At 45.6% G+C, this 18113-nt stretch overlaps 1 protein-coding gene across 1 annotated transcript in view; it reads left to right on the top strand.

The window, feature by feature from the left end:
- Nucleotides 1-1670: 1670 nt before the first annotated feature.
- Nucleotides 1671-18113, top strand: part of LOC137422959 (bromodomain-containing protein 2) — a 49402-nt gene continuing 32959 nt past the window's right edge. The window contains exons 1-6 of the mRNA XM_078773643.1: nt 1671-2373; nt 8133-8460; nt 9165-9302; nt 9790-9928; nt 10093-10295; nt 13101-13607. Coding sequence (XP_078629769.1) covers nt 2309-2373; nt 8133-8460; nt 9165-9302; nt 9790-9928; nt 10093-10295; nt 13101-13607 — 1380 coding nt within the window. The 5' untranslated portion in view covers nt 1671-2308. The remainder of the gene's footprint in view (nt 2374-8132; nt 8461-9164; nt 9303-9789; nt 9929-10092; nt 10296-13100; nt 13608-18113) is intronic.

Below are 18113 nucleotides of genomic sequence, written 5' to 3'. Positions count from 1 at the left end.
ATTTCCAAGCAGATGGCAGATGATCTTGAGCAAAAGAGAGGGTAAAGAGAACAGAGAGAGGGTGAGATAGAGTGGCAGAGCAGGATTTTAGGACACATTAATTCAATCCATCTGTACGGCTGATACCTTCTGGTCCAGTTGCAGAATCAGAGTCGAGGTTTTGACAAAAATTTCTCCACCTCGTCAGGAGAGAAGGACACAGAGTCCAGGAGCAGCTGGGTACGACTGGGTACGGTGGATACAGAGAGGGATGGGTTTGGGACACAAGATTTAGAGGCAAACACAGAGTTGAGGCATTCAGCTTTTTCACGTGCGGAGTCAGCCGTGTGGCCGTTTGAGGTAAGGGAGGGGATGGAGGGGGAACAAACACCAGAAACAGATTTGACCAGACGCCACCAGGATTTGGAGGAGGGAGACAGTCACAGGTTTGAGAGTTCTAATTCAGGTTTGAGATAAGTTAATAATAAGCATTCCTTTCACATCGCCAGGTGCTTTGAGCTGCCAAGGCAGTTTTCCCTTTGTTAGTGAGGGGGAATGACCCTAGATGGGTCATCACTGACGCAGGATACTCAAATGGCGCATTCTTCGCTGTATTAGCTGGTACTCATTTTGCCGAGCACAGAAGGTTGACAGCCTAAGTCAACCCACCTGGTGTTATGTATGGCACAGCAGAGTGCTTGAACTCAAGACCCTAAGATCTTAATAACATAAGTCAACCACCTTAACCGTTGAAGCCACCACCAGGCTTGAGTGTTTCTCTGCATGTGTTGTAATTGTAATATCTTTGAGATTGAGAGTGTCTCATCGAAAGGTGAATATGCGTGATGTATGTCGGTGTTTGTTCATCCCCCACCTTTGTAACCCCCTGGTGATGTCCCTTTTTCTGCTTGGCTCATTGTTCTCCTCCCAGTGTCCCACTCCACCTCCCCAGTGCAATTGAGCACATACACCGCTGATTGAATTAATGTGGTGCGGATAAAGCACGGGCACGATGGGCCAAATGGCCTCCTCGTGCGTCCAAGTTCCTTGTGAAGCAAAGTACCGGGATACAAGGATGCAATGAATTGTATCAAAATAACCGGCTACGGGTGAATATTAAAGAGAGCAAAGCTCAAGTGGCTCACGTACCCACGTCCGTCCGTTGTTAATCCGTAAAACATATCGAAGTCTTCATGGAAACCTCGAGGTAACAATGATTTCATTACTTAGCAACGGCCATTCGTTTCCATGGCAACGAACAACATGGAAGGATCTGTAACTCGGAAAAAAAATAATCAAAGCACGACAAGTATTCTCGTCATGCATCATTTGGGTTTCCCTCGGATATGCGATCGATAGATGCAATGAGGTCAAAAGCCGCAAATAAACTGCCCCATTGTGGGGTCGAAGGAAAGGGTTTTATTCTTAAAAGACCTAAATTAAGGGTCTTTAAAGGCCGAGGAAGACCCAAATTAAACGAGGAGTTCTCGCCACAGCTTTCACCTCCTTCCACATAATCGATGAACACTTGTTTTTAACCAATATATTTGGGGGATGTAGATCTGTAGCAGATGGGTTTGTTCGCCGAGCGAGTGACGAACGCCATGGTGATGGTGTGAATGAAAGAAAACTGCGCACTTCTGGCCGTGTGGTGGCGCGCGCGCGACCGAGCTCGCTCGCGGCGGGATGCTGTGGCGCATGCGCAGAAGAGGATAACTTGTTTTTCTCAGCGGCGTCTCGCGCTTTTTCGACTCTTGAGTAACGTCGCTAATTGAACTTCGCTTTCGTATCGTACAATTTCTTTCTGTGTGTCGAGAATTTCAACTGGATTTTCAGATTGCGGAGCGTGTGAGCTGTTGTAGATAATACGCTAACGTCTGCTTTCGTCGACCTTTTTTTTTTTTTCTTCTTCTCTTCTTCTTCTCACGCGGTTTTCGTCACGTGACGCGAGATAGCCAATAACGAGCATCGGCCCAAAGCTGACGGGGCTTTGTCCTTCACCGAGAAGAAGGTGGGGCGAGGGCGACAGGCACAATGGGACGCTTCGGCTCAACATGGCAGCGTCGCATCGGCGGCGATATGCTGCGAACGGTACGGCTACGAGTTCGGTGGAAAGCGGTTTCCTCGCACGACGGAATAGAAGAAGAAAACGGATTAAAATGCCACGTCCCTTCGTGGAAAATTCAACGCTTTGGCTTCACGTGACCGGCCTTGACCAATGGGAATGCTCGCTGCAGGGAAGGATGCTATATAAACCGCTGGCGCCGCGGCGCGCCATTACAGGCACTGAGCGCGGAAGGATTTTTCTGGAGAAAATCTACCAGATGAGATGGACAGCAAGAACCATCCGGCGCTACAAGCGTACCCGCCGGCTCCTCGCAACATCGGCACAGGGTACTGACGCTCTCTTTTTCCGATTAGCCGTGTCTTGGCGCGAAGAGATACAATTGCGGGAACGCGGTATGCGCAGCCTTCGCCACTGACCCGGCTGTGCTATATTTTTCCTTCTATTGTGTGTTTCGTTCAATATGTTTCTTCGCTTCTCGACCTGCTGCTGTCCCGGCCCTGCCTAACAAGGCAGTGGATTAACGCGGCAAGCGGTGGCGTAGACTCTGTTGACTCATTCTTCCTCCGCCTCCCCTCCCACTGGTTTCCTTCCTAAATCGGTCTGTGACCCTCACCACCTCCCCTCACCCTTCGCGTTTACTTCGCGCCCTGACGCCGCCCGCTCCCTCGTTTCCTTGCGACGGGGAAAGCTGAACATTCGCGGGAACGCGAAACCGTCGGTTGTCTTTCTCCACTCAGCTTTTCCTTCGTCGCCGCTCTTGAGAAACCATGGCGCGCAGTGACGTCACGACGACTCGCTTCCCCTCTGCGCTCGCGCCCGCGATGCCGCTGGACTGGATTGGTTTGTCAGGTTCGGCGGGAGCTTTGTGTTAAACAAAGCTTCGGGAGGGGCTAGTTGAGTGACGTCATTGTATTATGACTCCTGTCGGGGTTTTAATTTTATTTCCTTCACCGCAAACAGTTGTTGCAGTGGATCTTCCCAAGGCATCTCGGAATTATGATAATTTGTCATATGTCATATGACATGGGACTGCATGTAAACAGGTTCGTCATTTTGTGCTTTATCTGCTGCGACTTTCATGATCCTGTTTGGGTACCGGTAGTTCACTTTTTAAGCGATTTCCAACGGCTGTCATTCGCTTCGCCCATTGATTTCTGAAGGGACTTGCAGATGTGTGTTGGTGTGTGTGCGCAGATCTACCTCGATATAGATTGTTGCCTCGGATCTGGAATATATATATATACCGGCGAGGTTGATTACCAGCGTTAAATGCACGGTCTTGTTTGCCTGCCTTGTTCCAAAAGTGATGGGAGAGGCTAATGTAATATCTGCATGCAGATCTACCCTGATAGTGATAGAGGTCGGTGTCTCAGATCTACTATAATCTATATATCGCACTGTATTTTTTTTTTTGTGGCTCTGCCATGCTGTCTTGGCCTTGCTTGTTCCTGAAAAAGATGCCAAAAGCTAATGTAATATCTGCATGCAGATCCACCCTGATAGAGGTCGGTGTCTCAGATCTACTATAATCTATATATCGTACTGTATTTTTTTTTGTGGCTCTGCCATGCTGTCTTGGCCTTGCTTGTTCCTGAAAAAGACGCCAAAAGCTAATGTAATATCTGCATGCAGATCTACCCTGATAGAAGTCGGTGTCTCAGATGTACTATAATCTATATAGCGTACTGTATTTTTTTTTTGTGGCTCTGCCATGCTGTCTTGGCCTTGTCTGTTCCTGAAAAAGACGCCAAAAGCTAATGTAATATCTGCATGGAGATCTACCCTGATAGAGGTCGATGTCTCAGATCTACTATAATCTATATATCGTACTGTTTTTTTTTTGTGGCTCTGCCATGCTGTCTTGGCCTTGCCTGTTCCTGAAAAAGATGCTAAAAGCTAATGTAATATCTGCATGCAGATCTACCCTGATAGAGGTCAGTGTCTCAGATCTACTATAATCTATATAGCGTACTGTATTTTTTTTTGTGGCTCTGCCATGCTGTTTTGGCCATGTCTGTTCCTGAAGGGGATGCCAGAGGCTACTGTAATCCAAGTGAGCTGTATGTAGATCTACCTTGATTTATAGATGGTCACATCCACTGTAATTGGATATCGTAATCTACATACCCGATGAGCTGCATTAAGTGCCCATTCTTTAATTTGTTTTTGTAATTCTTTCTGTTTGTCACCTTGACCTTGCACGTTTACCACAATGGTTCCTTTGCATTTTCTGCATGGAGATTGGGTTTACTTGGAACCCCACCGACTTATGCCGGTGGAACCTCGTATTCTCGAATCCGTGACTTTTCCATGTTGATGAAAGGAGACATTGGTGTTTTGCTGTGAATCCTTCCGCATTCATTCACAAAATTTGTGTTGAAGGCCTGCAGGTAACAGAACTGATTTGTTCACTTTCACCATTATGGTTTACCAAGACCATCTTGGGCCTTGGATTTGAATGATCATAATATCGTTTGAGGTTTGAAAAGTACTTTTAAATGTTTCCATTATATTTACTAGTGGGGTCACCCGTGGAAATCCCACGGCCATGGAGGTGTATCGTTGCGATCGGTGCAGCCGTTTTTGCGGTACCCGAGACAATAACGTTAGGTGGGAGTCCAAACCTGAAAATTCTGGAGACCAAAGCTGAAATTGGAAAAACAATATAGCCTATTTTACACCAGGGGGTCCCAGGATTACCCACCCAAAATTTAGTTGCGATCGGTTCTGCCGTTTTTGCGGTACCTGGGAACGGACGGACAGATGTACGGACATTTGGTGAGTTATAGTAAGATTGCTTTTGCATGTTGTGATAGTTTGTATGTATTTATTTTTTGGCCACTTGAGCCACGGATGTCTTTTTGTGCAATCATTAATGCTTCCTGTCCTATAGTGAGTATTTTATGCTTGCTCGTACCGATTATAGTCGGTACAGGGTTGATTTTGGTGGTTATCACCTCCGCTACCAAAGGTGGATGGAGGTTGTGCTTTCACCCCTGTCTGCCTGTCTGTGAGCAGAATGAACCACCTTTAGAGGACATTTTTCCCCACAGAGCAGGAGGTGGCCTTTTCTGGGCACCTTGGTCCCCTTTCTGAAGCAATGTTTTATGGCCGGATGCCCTTCCTGCTGCCAACCCTGTTAGTCGCCTTTTGCGACACACAGGGAATTACCAGTGAGGTGGTATTGAATTTGCCGACCTCGGAAGGATGACAAGCTGACTCAACCCCCCTGGCGTTAATTGAGCGATCACCAGGGATTCAAACCCAGGATCATAGGATCCCAAGCCGGCACCCTAACCGCTAAGCCAACACCAGGCTATCTCAAAAGCAGGATATCCCAGAGCAGGATATCTCAAAAAGTTGTGAATGGATTCGGATGAGATTTGGTTGACAGGTTGGGTGTATGATGACAGAATGATTCGATTTTGGTGAACATCCGGATCTGGATCGGATAATTTTTAAACTGATTCTTCACCAATTGGAGATGGGGCCAAAAACTATATACTGTATAGCAAAATATCTCGGTTGTGGATGGATTATGACAAAACTTGGTAGATAGATGACAATAACAAGCCGATTAGGTTTTCGTTCACATCTGGATCCAGATCCTGTCTGCCAGTGGGATAAAGAGTGCAAACTGTTCAGCCTACCAAGTGCAGTTCTAGTTTGAGTTTCATTCAGCTCATGTGCAGCTTGTTCATCCCCATGTCATTCTCCTCCTACCCTCAATCACTCTTGCTACTATTCTGCTGTTGGTGTTTTCCCATTTCCATTTTCATTCCCTTCCATTCTGCTCTCACTCTTCGTTTCCACAAGCCTTGATCATGTATGCAAAAAAGGTAATCGCAGTGCTCGGGCTGAATGGAATACCCTATGAAAACGTCAAACGCACTTCTCGCCATAGATGAGGATGAGTTTTGTTTCTTTGATTTAGCCTTTTTTTTTTTTTTGCACCAGTTGTTTAAAATTATCAGTTCACTTGCTTCTTGGATTCTAGCTATTTGGCCTGCTGACAGTTTTTTTTTTCCTTCCCCTTAACTAAAGCCTGTTTCATTACAAAGGGTTGCCCAAAGGTTCATTACATTAGGCCAGAGTCATGTACTTTCATGACTAAGCTGTCTGGCCTTGGTTCTAATCTCAATCCAGATATTGACTCGCTCTCACCCTGGTGTTTCACATACAGGGTGAGGCATCACCGTGTACACTGTCCATCAGGAACGTTAAGCCGGAGGACCCGACCTGTCTAGTCGTTGGTGGACATTATATCTCATCCAGGGTTTTTCAAGAATATGAATGAATGAATGAATGATCGTTTTAAGGCCATTTTCCCTGCTAGAGCGGGGGTTAGCCTTGCGGGCCCCATGACAATCATGGTTCCCTGTTTGAGGCAATGTTTTTATGGCCGGATGCCCTTCCTGACACCAACCCTTGGTCACGCTCTTACGATGCGTAGGGATACGGTGTACCTATTCTAAACTGGGGTACACACTGGGATCATTCATCCCAGCAAGCTGGTACTCAATTTGCCGACCTCGGAAGGATGACAGGCTGAGTCAACCCCCCTGGCGTTAATTCAGCGATCGACCGGGATTCAAACCCAGGATCCTCGGATCCCAAGCCGGCACCCTAACTGCTAAGCCAACACCAGGCTGGTTTTTCAAGAATAGTAGGCGAGTTATCACCGACACCCTAAACAAAAACAACTTTGACTGTAAAGATATCTTTTGCCACTCGTGTTTGGGGAAAGCTCTGCCATTGGTGTTTTCCAGATTTTGTTGTGCATCCAACACCCCAACCCTCCTCCCCCCCCCCCCCCCCATCCCCCAATATCGCTCACTTCTTAAGAGGATAAGTATAAATGTTGCATGTTATCGAAAGTTGCATGACAATTGTTCATCGATAAAGATTATAAATGTAGTGATTCTGTTGAAGATTGCTGCAGTAACATTGTTTTCTTTTCATTTACATCAAATACAAATGTGATGTTCAGACCTATCTGGGACATGTTGCAATACACCACTTTTGAAATGACGTAAGCGCAATGTTTACTTTACCCCAGAATGCTCGGTGTGTGCGTACAGGCATCCCTAGAAACGGCAGTTTTTCGGGGCACCCTAAAGTATATTGTGTGTGTGTGTGAGATAAAGATCGTTTCCTGAAATGGCTCAAATATTCTAAAACAAGCCGAAAATATTTGGAAAAGGACCTGAGAGACAGGGCTGTGCCTCTGCACAATGAAAGACTTGCATAAATTTTCTCAGCTCACCGAATGGGCAGCTGGTTGTACAGCAAACTCCCAACCATGTGGGATGGTGCAAGGCCTGAGTGGACTGGCGTGTGCTACACAAACTCCTGACGAATCGCCATGAGTGTATGGACTTCAAACCTTGTGCGAATGCTTCCTGTGAACATGGCAGGCTCGGTGTTTTAATTAATGGACATCTGCAAATGGAAAGATGTTGCTGTGCGTAAAGTAACATAACCAACCCTTCGACAAAGATCGGGCAAAGCACGCACACACACTCGCACTCGTACTACCACAAATTAATAACATTGAGGCAATCCGGGGTTTGGTGGTGATCCCAAAAACAGCCTTTGGAACAAAACTCTGAAAAAGTTGAACAACTTGGTCAATGAACTGTGATCCCTTACCGAAGAGGAGGTGGATACTTTGGGTCCTGGGATGACTGTTCTCCCTCCTGAAACCCGCAAATGGATATAACGACCAACAACACACACACCGACACACACAGACACACCAAGTATCTTTAAACAGTTTGGCCTCAGACATGTTATTAAAATTGCCGTAGCTTTTGGTCTTGTTAATTTGCTTCAATAATACTGTTTTGGCAGTCTTTTTCAGGTTGAAGCCATTTTTGTTTGCTTACTCTATTTCCTTGAAATGACCAGTCTTCCTCGGCCTACCTAAGAGGTTACCTGAGAATGAGGATAAGTCTATATCTGGCAAATGAAATTTACCTATTTTGCACTTTGGATTTGCTTATTGGCTTCCCTACTTTGCGTAGCTTCTGCCACTCAACCACTACCCCTTTCCCCTCCCCTCCCCATCTTTTTGTGACCTTAGCCTCCAGACAGATGTGGCGAATGGTATTAACGGTATCCTCGGTGAAGGAACGACAGGGAAGAGGATGAGGAAGCCCTCACTACTGTATGAAGGTTTTGAAAGCCCACAAATGGCATCTCCTCCACCACCTCCAACTAGCCAACAAGCATCTGCTCCTGCTGGCAGTGGCCTCATCCCCCCACCACCTGAGACTAGCAATGAAGACAAGCCAGGCCGTGTCACAAACCAACTGCAGTTTTTGCAGAGGACTGTGTTGAAGGCTTTGTGGAAGCATCAGTTTGCCTGGCCTTTCCATCAACCTGTGGATTCGGTATCCCTGAAACTGCCGGTGGGTACGGTTGGCACATATTTATTTATTATTATTATATACAGGAATGTAGACTCATTAAGGAGTTAAACAACAGGGTATCAGATTCGGAGACCAATGGGATCAAAGGGGAATAGGGAAACAAATGCTTCACAAATGAGTGACAGAAATTAAAGGTGTGGGAGGGCAGACAAAGTCTGCTTGAGTTGAGTTGAAGAGAATGGTGTTTTGGTACAGGAGAAAGCATGTGATTCGGGCAGCACTCTCGAATAATGAAGGGAAGTGCATGAGACTGCAGACACAGGCAGTTGGTTTTATGAATGAAGGTTAGCGTTCAGCTAAAATTTGGCAAAGGGTAACCAGGTGTGGGATTCTGGAAGAACGTACACAAAGTATGGATAAGACTGGGAGGAGTGATATGAAGGATGGAACGAACATTCCTCACGACGAATGAGTTGTGCATTTGCCTTTATACAAGGTTGAAAATTGTGGTGAGATGCCTAGCCTATTCTTCAGCAGTTGCCAAATCTATTGCTCGCTCAAGTCTCAATGTCGAGAGATTTGTCGTTTGTCTCGAATGTTTGTTTCATCTTCTTGTTGTTTCGGATTTCATTTTGATCTTCCATTCTTTGCTGATTGTGGTGCCTCTTGTTTTTATTTTTTTATCGCACATCCCAACTCTCTCATTCCCCTCTCTCTCCCCCACCTCGATTTCCCTCGAGAAGGATTACCACAAGATAATCAAACAACCCATGGACATGGGAACAATAAAGAAGCGGCTGGAATCGAATTACTACTGGACAGCCAATGAATGCATTCAGGATTTCAACACTATGTTCACCAACTGTTACATCTACAACAAGGTTTTTTTGCTTTTCTTTGTCTCTTGTCCATGTGTATAGACTGTCGGACCCCGATATTCACAGACCCTATGTATTTGCAGCTGATAAAATGCTACCTGCTTCGACATTCGTGGCTCTGCTTCGCATATTCGTCCTTTTTCTGACCTACTTCGACGTTTGTGGCCTTGTGCTTCGCGTATTTGTGGTTTTTCATGGGATTTTTTTTATTTTTCCCTTATGAATCGTGAACCGCCGGGAACCTATACCCCTTTTCCCATTGAAACAATGTACGACATTCGTGGTATTTTACAGGAACATATCCCCGTGAATGTCGGGGTTTATAGTATGGTGTGTGTGCTTGCGGGTTTGCGTTCGTGTTCCTTCCCACTTTCCTCATCCCTTACTATATCTGATTGCATTGGCTTCTTTACCTGAACATCATGACTTTTCGAGCTTTCTAACTATTCAAATGTAGGGGGTATTAATTTGTCCCTTCGTGTGTTTGCAGCCTACTGATGATATCGTGCTTATGGCCCAGACTCTGGAGAAGCACTTTTTGCAGAAGGTAGCAGAGATGCCCCAGGAGGAAATTGAGATGGCTCCGGCCAGCAGCAAATCCTTGAAGAGCAGGGCAAAAAGACCATCTGGTGGGGTTTTGTTTCTCACCCCTTATTGTGATTGTTTGGGATGGATGTTGTCCTTGATTAATCATGTGTTTATTTTGCAATTTGTTTCTGGGGCTTCGAAGTTTATTACCTTGCAGGCTTCAGCTCCAAACAATGGAAGTAAATAGTTGTGGTGTTCCTTCCAGCGGCGCAGGTTCAATCCGTCTCCTCTGTGACACCCTCGTTCCCAGCACCTTCCTCACCCAGCCCGCCACAGCCTTCTGCGCCACCAGAAGCCCAACCCACCTCTCCACAGATTGCTCTTGCACCATCGCCACCACCACCACCACCACCACCGCCAGCACCGCCACCAGCACCTGTTATACCCATCATCCAACCAATCAGCAAAGTATGTATTTGAATAGGAGAGTTGTTCATCGAGACATGATGAGCTTTGCAGACTTTGCTGGCATATTGCAGGGAAACATTGGGATTTTGCGGAACCCCTTTTTTGTCTGGCTTGTAGAACTCTGAATGATATTGAAGATCTGGTACTTTGTTTATTAGTCCCCTACCGGTGTACACCGGAGGGGACTATAGGTTTGCACTCAGTCCCTCCGTCTGTCAGTTTGTCCATCTGTCAGTCCGTCACGCAAAGAACAGTTTTCCGGACTTTTTTTTCTAAACTCTTAATGCTAATGATTTCAAACTTGGTACATGGTTTCCTCATGATAAGTTACAGATCAAGTTCGAACTTCACGACGTTTCGATCATTTTTGACAAAGTTATGGCACTTTGAACTTTGGGAATTTCTCCAACAGTTTTCCGGACGACAGACTGCCGGTAGGGGGCATGTATTGCAGCGCAATACTCAGAATGCTTGTCCCCCGTCGCACCGCGGAGCGAAAGAGGGACTATGGTTTTCTCGTGCTTGCGTGCGTGCGTGCAACCCACGTCAAAATCCAAGATGGCCGCCACCATGTATGTCTGAACCTTGAGCGGAATATCTTGAAAAATAAGCGAAGTACCAACTTTTAATCTAGTGTGTGGGTGTATCTAGGCATAAGGAAGAACGCTAATTTTTTTTTGCATACAGAATCGAGGCTCGTGAAAGAGCTAACATTTATCAAACAAACAATTCAAACAAGCAAACAAAGTATATAAAAAGGGGAGCGGTAGACAAGATGGGGAGAGAAGGGGAGGAAGCACACAAACACAACATTTGAGAGCAGGGACATCCGGAGATGTGTGGGAGGGAGATGTCTTGAGGGGAGGCAGGATAGGTATAAAACGCAAGGACACCAAGGACTTCCAGGAAAGAAGTTGGTATTTCAAAAAAGTGGATTTGGGGTGAAATTAGCGGGGGTAGAAAAGATCAAGGTTTTGGATTGGGGAAGAAGAGATGGTGGTGAACAGCTGTTTTAAAGACCTGGAGGGAGGAGTGGGATTGAAGAGAGTGAGGGAGTTTGTTCCAGAGGCGGGAGAAAAGAGGAATGAAGGAGTGAAGGTGAGCAGAGAGTCTTGATTTTGGCAGTTTAACCATAAGATGGTTGCAGGCAGATCTTGTGCGACCTGTAGGAATATTTGGGGGACAGAGCCCAGAGAGAGCTGGGGGAGCAAGGCCGGAGATGAGTCGGTAGAAGATGGAAAGACCACCAACCTGCCAACGGTGAGTAAGTGAAAGACCCTCGGAGATAGCGTCATCGCGGGAGATTCCAATGATTCTGAACGCTTTGGTTTCAACAGCGTGAAGGCGAGCTAGGTGTGAGGCAGGAGCACCAGCCCAGAGGGGAGAGCAGTACTCCATTGAGCTGCGGATGAAAGCCTTGTATGTGGTGAGGAGCTCAGGTGTGCCAAGGAAGGACTTCGCACGACGGAGGATGCCCAGTCGGCGACTGGCTTTGGAGGCCAGCTTGGATATGTGGTTTTCCCAGGAAAGATCATGGCAGATAGTGAGACCCAAAAGCTTGAGTGACAGAACTTCTTGGAGAGGATTATTCAGAAAGTAGATGGGAGGGTTGTCCAGTCGGTCTTTTCCGAGAGACATCGTAAGAGTGTGAGATTTGTCAGGATTGAAAGACATGTTCCACTTGTTTGCCCAGTCTGTGATTTTGTCCAGGTCTGCAGAGAGTGAGGAGGCTGCAGACTGCCGATCTGAGGGATGAGGAATGGAGCGGCAGAGAGTGGAGTCGTCAGCAAAGAGATAGAGAGGATTTTCAAGAGAGTCAGAGAGATCATTGATGAAGACCAGAAAAAGCACAAGACCAGAAAAAGCACAAGCACAGGTCTGAACCTTGTGAGCGGAATATCTTTAAAAATAAGCGAAGTACCAACTTCTAATCTGGTGTGTGGGTTTATCTACGCATAAGGAAGAACACTGTTGAAAATTGGGTCGCCACATCAAAATCCAATATGGCCGCCGCCATGTACGTCTGAACCTTGTGAGCGGAATATCTTGAAAAATAAGCGAAGTACCAACTTCTAATCTGGTGTGTGGGTGTATCTAGGCATAAGGAAGAACGCTATTGAAAATTGGGTTGCCACGTCAAAATCCAAGATGGCCGCCTTGCGTCCTCCACTTTGTCAACTCACATCACTTCACCGACGGAGGACCTAGGTGACAGGCGTAACGCTTGTTTAATTTATTTTGTGCCATATTTTGTAGGTGTATGTTCACATAATAACTTCTGTAGTTGTTATGAAACTGCCCCCTCATTTTCATCCTGCAAGAACTGGTATTGGCTGCGTTTTGTAGGTAGTCTGGCTGGTCTATTTGCTGTTTCTGAAATGGGATGGTTTTGAAATACTAGAAGATGTCAAAATGGATTACATGGAAAGGAGATGGGGATGGGGCTCTGTGTGCTGGAGTGTGCCGATAATCATGTGATCTCCATTTTATTTCATTTAGCAGGTGACCAAAACTGGCTGCAATTTAAATATTTGTTTTGTCTGCCAGTCGTATTTCACTCATGATTAGGTAGCTGGAGCCATTGATGGTCACTACTTGACTGCTGCCCCTTTTGCAACTGTCGAGATTTGTAAATCAATTTTTCGCCACCATTCTGTAAATCCCCATCTGGCCAAACCTTTCCCACCAACCATTTCAGGAAATAGCAAATAAAATGAGGTAAACCGAAGTCAGCATGCTTTAGTTAAAAGTGTTTGGCTATTTTTACTTTATTTATTTCCAAACCTTTTTTGCCTCCTGTAACAGACAAAAAAGGGTGTGAAACGGAAAGCGGACACAACAACTCCAACCACAACTGTCATCACTGCTAATGCTGAGCACCTCTCCACGGAGGCTTCCGAGCCGATGAAAGTACTAGATGCACGAGGAGATTGTGTTCCTGTCCCAGCGCCTTTGGTTGATGGGAACGCAGCTAAACTGACGGCTGGAATATGTACTAGCATGGTGTCGCACAATGACAAAGTGCTGCCGCCAGCACACAAAGCCGCAAAAATCCCGACTCGTCGGGAGAGCGGGAGACCCATCAAGCCTCCAAAAAAGGACCTTCCGGATTGGGAGCAGCAGCACCAAATGAGCAGGAAGGGAAAGTTGTCGGAGCAGTTGAAGTACTGCAATGGCATCTTAAAGGAGATGTTTGCAAAGAAACATGCCGGATACGCGTGGCCGTTCTACAATCCCGTGGATGCGTCTACTCTTGGATTGCACGACTATCACGAAATAGTGAAGCAGCCAATGGACCTGAGCACTATTAAGGTGTGGAGCCCTGTTTCATTACCTTTCAGTATAAATGTAACAGCTCAGTGAGACTCGTATGCTTCATGTTGTGTTAACACCGATTTGCCTTGCTTGAGTTTCACTGCAGTCTTTATATTGTTGATGTGTGTGGTTTGTCGCTCCTGCAATTGACAACGTTTTGTGTAGCGTGCATGGTCGTGGGGGCAAAACATTGAAATGCATCGTTGTTATATTTGAGTACAAGTAGGAGTTGTGGCATTTGTCCGCTTCTTACTGAAGCAAATTCCGATTATTTTGGCACACACATTTTCCCTTTTTGTGGTTGGTCTTTCGGTCTGCATCCACCAAGCTTGATGCTGATTTGTGTAAAAGAGAATATTTGGAGTTGAAGCCTTGCCCTTAGAGATTATAGGCTCTATATATACATTCGTTCTTTATTTAATTTTTCAACTTAACGCCATTGACAAAGTACTGAACACTTTTCTATTCACGCATCGTAATTTTCATGTTTACGTTTTTTGACACAGTGTAATTTCCCCAAGCCGCACCACAACGTCTATGCTGCTCTCCCACGCTGCGCTCTCCACCAAATAGGTTCACAGCACAGGTGTTGTTCCGCTTGCCAAGGGCAGCATCGGGTCAAGGACTCTTCAATCTGCTTCACTCGCACGTTGTCTGTAGTATCAAGTGGTATTGCTTGACCTTCATTGCGTGCTTTTTGGTCACTCTTGAAAAAAAAACAAAAAAAAAACTCATCGGTGGAAAAAGACCAGCAGGTACTCCCACCAAGTGGGCTCGCTCGTAACGCCTTTTGTATTATGTCTTTAGTATTTTGTTTGGTTTCCAAAAATTACCGGCCAGAAACGCATCTTCAATTTATAACATTATTTATATGGGAAAAGTGCTTGCAATATGCGTTTTAAAATTTAGTCCTGTACCGGTTTCACCAGAGGGGACTATAGGTTTGCTGATCTGTCCGTCCCACCTGTGGTTTTCCAGACTTTCTTTTCCATACCCATGCTTTAACATATTCAACTGAAACGTATTACATGTATTTATTATACCTTGCAGAACAGTTTGAGTTTTGGGGCGTTTCACCAATTTTCCACTGAGTTATGCCCTGTTTTTTTTTTTTTTTTTTTTTCTTCTTTTTTTTGTATACAAGATCGAGGCTCGTGAAAGAGCGAACATTAATCACACAGAAAGACAAACAGACACACAAAACAAATAACATCGGGAGCGGTAGACAAGATGGGGAGAGAGGGGGAAGGACACAAACACAACATTTGAGAGCAGGGGACCGAGAGACATGGAGACATCGAGAGAACTGTGGGAGGGAGAGGGCTTTGGGGGGGAGGCTTGGGAAGGGGGGGGGGGGGGGGTGGGAGAGGTATAAAACATATGGACACTGCCAAGACTTCCAGGAAAGAAGTTGGAATTTCAAACAAGGTGGATTTGGGGTGAATTCGTGGGGGTAGAAAAGATCAAGGTTTTGGATGGGGGAAGATAAGAGATGGTGGTGAACAGCTGTTTTGAAGACCTGGAGGGAGGAGTGTGATTGAAGTGAGTGTGGGAGTTTGTTCCAGAGGCGGGAGAAAAGAGGAATGAAAGAGTGAAGGTGAGCAGAGAGCCGAGATTTCGGCAGTTTAACCATCAGAGGGTGGCTGGCAGATCTTGTGCGACCTGTAGGAATATTTGGGGGACAGAGCACAGAGAGAGCTGGGGGAGCAAGGCCGGAGAGGAGTCGGTAGAAGACAGAAAGACCACCTACCTGCCTGCGGTGAGTGAGTGAAAGGCCCTCAGAGATAGCTTCATCGCGGGAGATTCCAATGATTCTGAAACCTTTGGATTCAACAGCGTGAAGCCGAGCCAGGTGTGAGGCAGGAGCACCAGCCCATAGGGGAGAACAGTATTCCATTGAGCTGCGGATGAAAGCCTTGTATGTGGTGAGGAGCTCAGGTGTGCCTAGGAAGGACTTCGCACGATGGAGGATGCCCAGTCGGCGACTGGCTTTGGAGGCCAGCTTGGAAATGTGGTTTTCCCAAGAAAGATCATGGCAGGTGGTGAGACCCAAAAGCTTGAGCGACAGAACTTCATGGAGAGGATTGTTGAGAAAGTAGATGGGAGGGTTGTCCAGTCGATCTTTTCGGAGAGACATAGTAAGAGTGTGAGATTTGTCAGGATTGAAAGACATGTTCCACATGTTTGACCAGTCTGTGATTTTGTCCAGGTCTTCAGAGAGTGAGGAGGCTGCAGACTGCCGATCTGAGGGAAGAGGAATGGAGCGGCAGAGAGTGGAGTCATCAGCAAAGAGATACAGAGGATTTTCCAGAGAGTCAGAGAGATCATTGATAAAGACCAGAAAAAGCACAGGGCCCAGCACACTGCCTTGGGGAACTCCAGCCTGAACGGGAAGGGGAGATGAGAGAAATCCATTCAGGGCCACACGTTGACTACGACCAGAGAGGAAGTCCGCAAGCCATGCATGGAGATTTCCATGGATACCATAGGAGGAGAGTTTGGTGAGCAGAGCTGGGTGCCAGACCGTATCGAAGGCACGTGATATGTCAAGGGAGACAGCTCTGATTTCCTGTTTGGCATTGAGGACCTCCATCCATTGTTGAGACAGCAGAAGCAGCATGTCCAGAGTAGAGTGACCTGGTCTGAAACCAAATTGATGATCAGAGATCAAGCCATTGGAGAAGAGGAAAGATTTCATATCCGAAGCAATGATGGATTCCATGACTTTGCTGATAATTGGGAGCAGGCTGATTGGTCTGTAGTTGCAAGGATCTGTTTTTGCACCTTTTTTGTGTAAAGCGGTAATGGCTCTATCTATATACATGGTTCTATATACATGGTGCATAATGTAAAGCGGTTCTATATACATGGTGCAGTTTGGACTTAGAAAATATCACGTATTATACATGGTTCAATTGGTTTAAGCCTGGTGTTGGCTTAGCGGTTAGGGTGCCGGCTTGGGATCCTAGGATCCTGGGTTCGAATCCCGGTCGATCGCTGAATTAACCCCAGGGGGGTTGACTCAGCCTGTCATCCTTCCGAGGTTGGCAAATTGAGTACCTGTTCACTGGTAATTACCTGTGTGTCGCAAAAGGCGACTAACGTGTTTGGCGACAGGAAGGGCATCCGGCCATAAAACATTGCTTCAAAAAAGGGGACCATGGTGCCTGAAAAAGGCCAACCCCTGCTCTGTGGGGCAAAATGGCCTCAAAATGTGGTTCTATATACATGGTGCAGTTTTTCCAAACTTTTCCCCCTTACTTTTAACATAATGAACTGCAATTTATACATGGCTTTATTATAAGTTACAGAAACTGCAACTTATTCTGTAGCTTTGCATAAAAAAAAAACAAAAAAAAAAACATGCAAAAGCAAAAGATGTATTGCATACTTAAAACAATTTGTCCTACTGTATATGGCTTACAATTGCTGAGTTCTTGGAACAAGAACATTCATTGTAACCAGGAGGGGAGATGTATTGCAAGGCAATTTCCCCTCTTGTTTATTTATTTATTTATTTCCCAAATTAAGCAAGGGTTTTTTGGAATGCATCTAAGGCGTAAATATGGGAAAACTGTGATCGGATGATTTGAGGTCCATCTGAGGTCAAATGTTTTGAGATCCACACAATGCCGTCCTGTGCAAAGTATCAGATCTTCTCATAATTTGCTTTGTTCGTTCCCAAAGGGATGTTGGAGGCTGCGAAACGCTCGGTCTTGTTGCATCGAGTGCAAATGGCAAAGCTTCCCTTTCAAAAGTAATAGCGGCTGTTTGTTATGATTCTTCCATCCTCGATTCAGCTGCAGTATTCTTTCTCTGGAAAAAAAAAATCGACCAAATTGTATACACTGAAGCAATGACCCACCAATTGTGCAAGTGTGAAGGATACTCAAAAGGTTGTATGGTTGAGGTACTCACTATAGTTCAAGAAACACCAGTCGTTTATTGTTCAACGTGAGTATGTTTTGATTTGGAAGAAAAAGTATGAATGTGTTTTTATTAATCTGTCACTTTTTACTTCTGATTTATTTAAATAATTATTTATTTATTTATTTTGAATGCCATTGATTATTGTAACTCATTCATATACCGTCTTGAATTATTTCATCCTTGAAGGGAACCTGTTTTTATCATGTACTCTTTGAAAAGACCAAGACCTTTTTTCCCCTTTAACAACAAAGGGAAAAGATAATGCCCTTAGTTCCCGTAGTCAAATGACAAGGTCGATGAGCTGAAAGACAAAAATACATTTGTGTGGTTAAGTTGGGCAATTTGTCACGCTGGCTCATTTGGGAGGGGTAATATGGCGGCTGGCTGGCTTCAATCGAGACATTGTCCTGCATTGTGTACACACCATCCATGTTTATTCAGAGGTGACCATCACACATGCCCAATGTAGGTGCTTGTGCTGTATTTGTCTTTATGCCTCCGTCGATGCGTTATGTTGTTGGGTTGGCTGTCTGTGCGACCATGATAGGTTTTCGTTATCACAGTACTTTAAGT

This window comes from Myxine glutinosa, chromosome 3 (assembly GCF_964187855.1).
Source record: "Myxine glutinosa chromosome 3, kmMyxGlut1.1, whole genome shotgun sequence".
NCBI lineage: Eukaryota > Metazoa > Chordata > Myxini > Myxiniformes > Myxinidae > Myxine > Myxine glutinosa.
The sequence above is the reverse complement of the archived record's forward strand: the minus strand, read 5'-3'. Positions and strand labels throughout refer to the sequence as shown.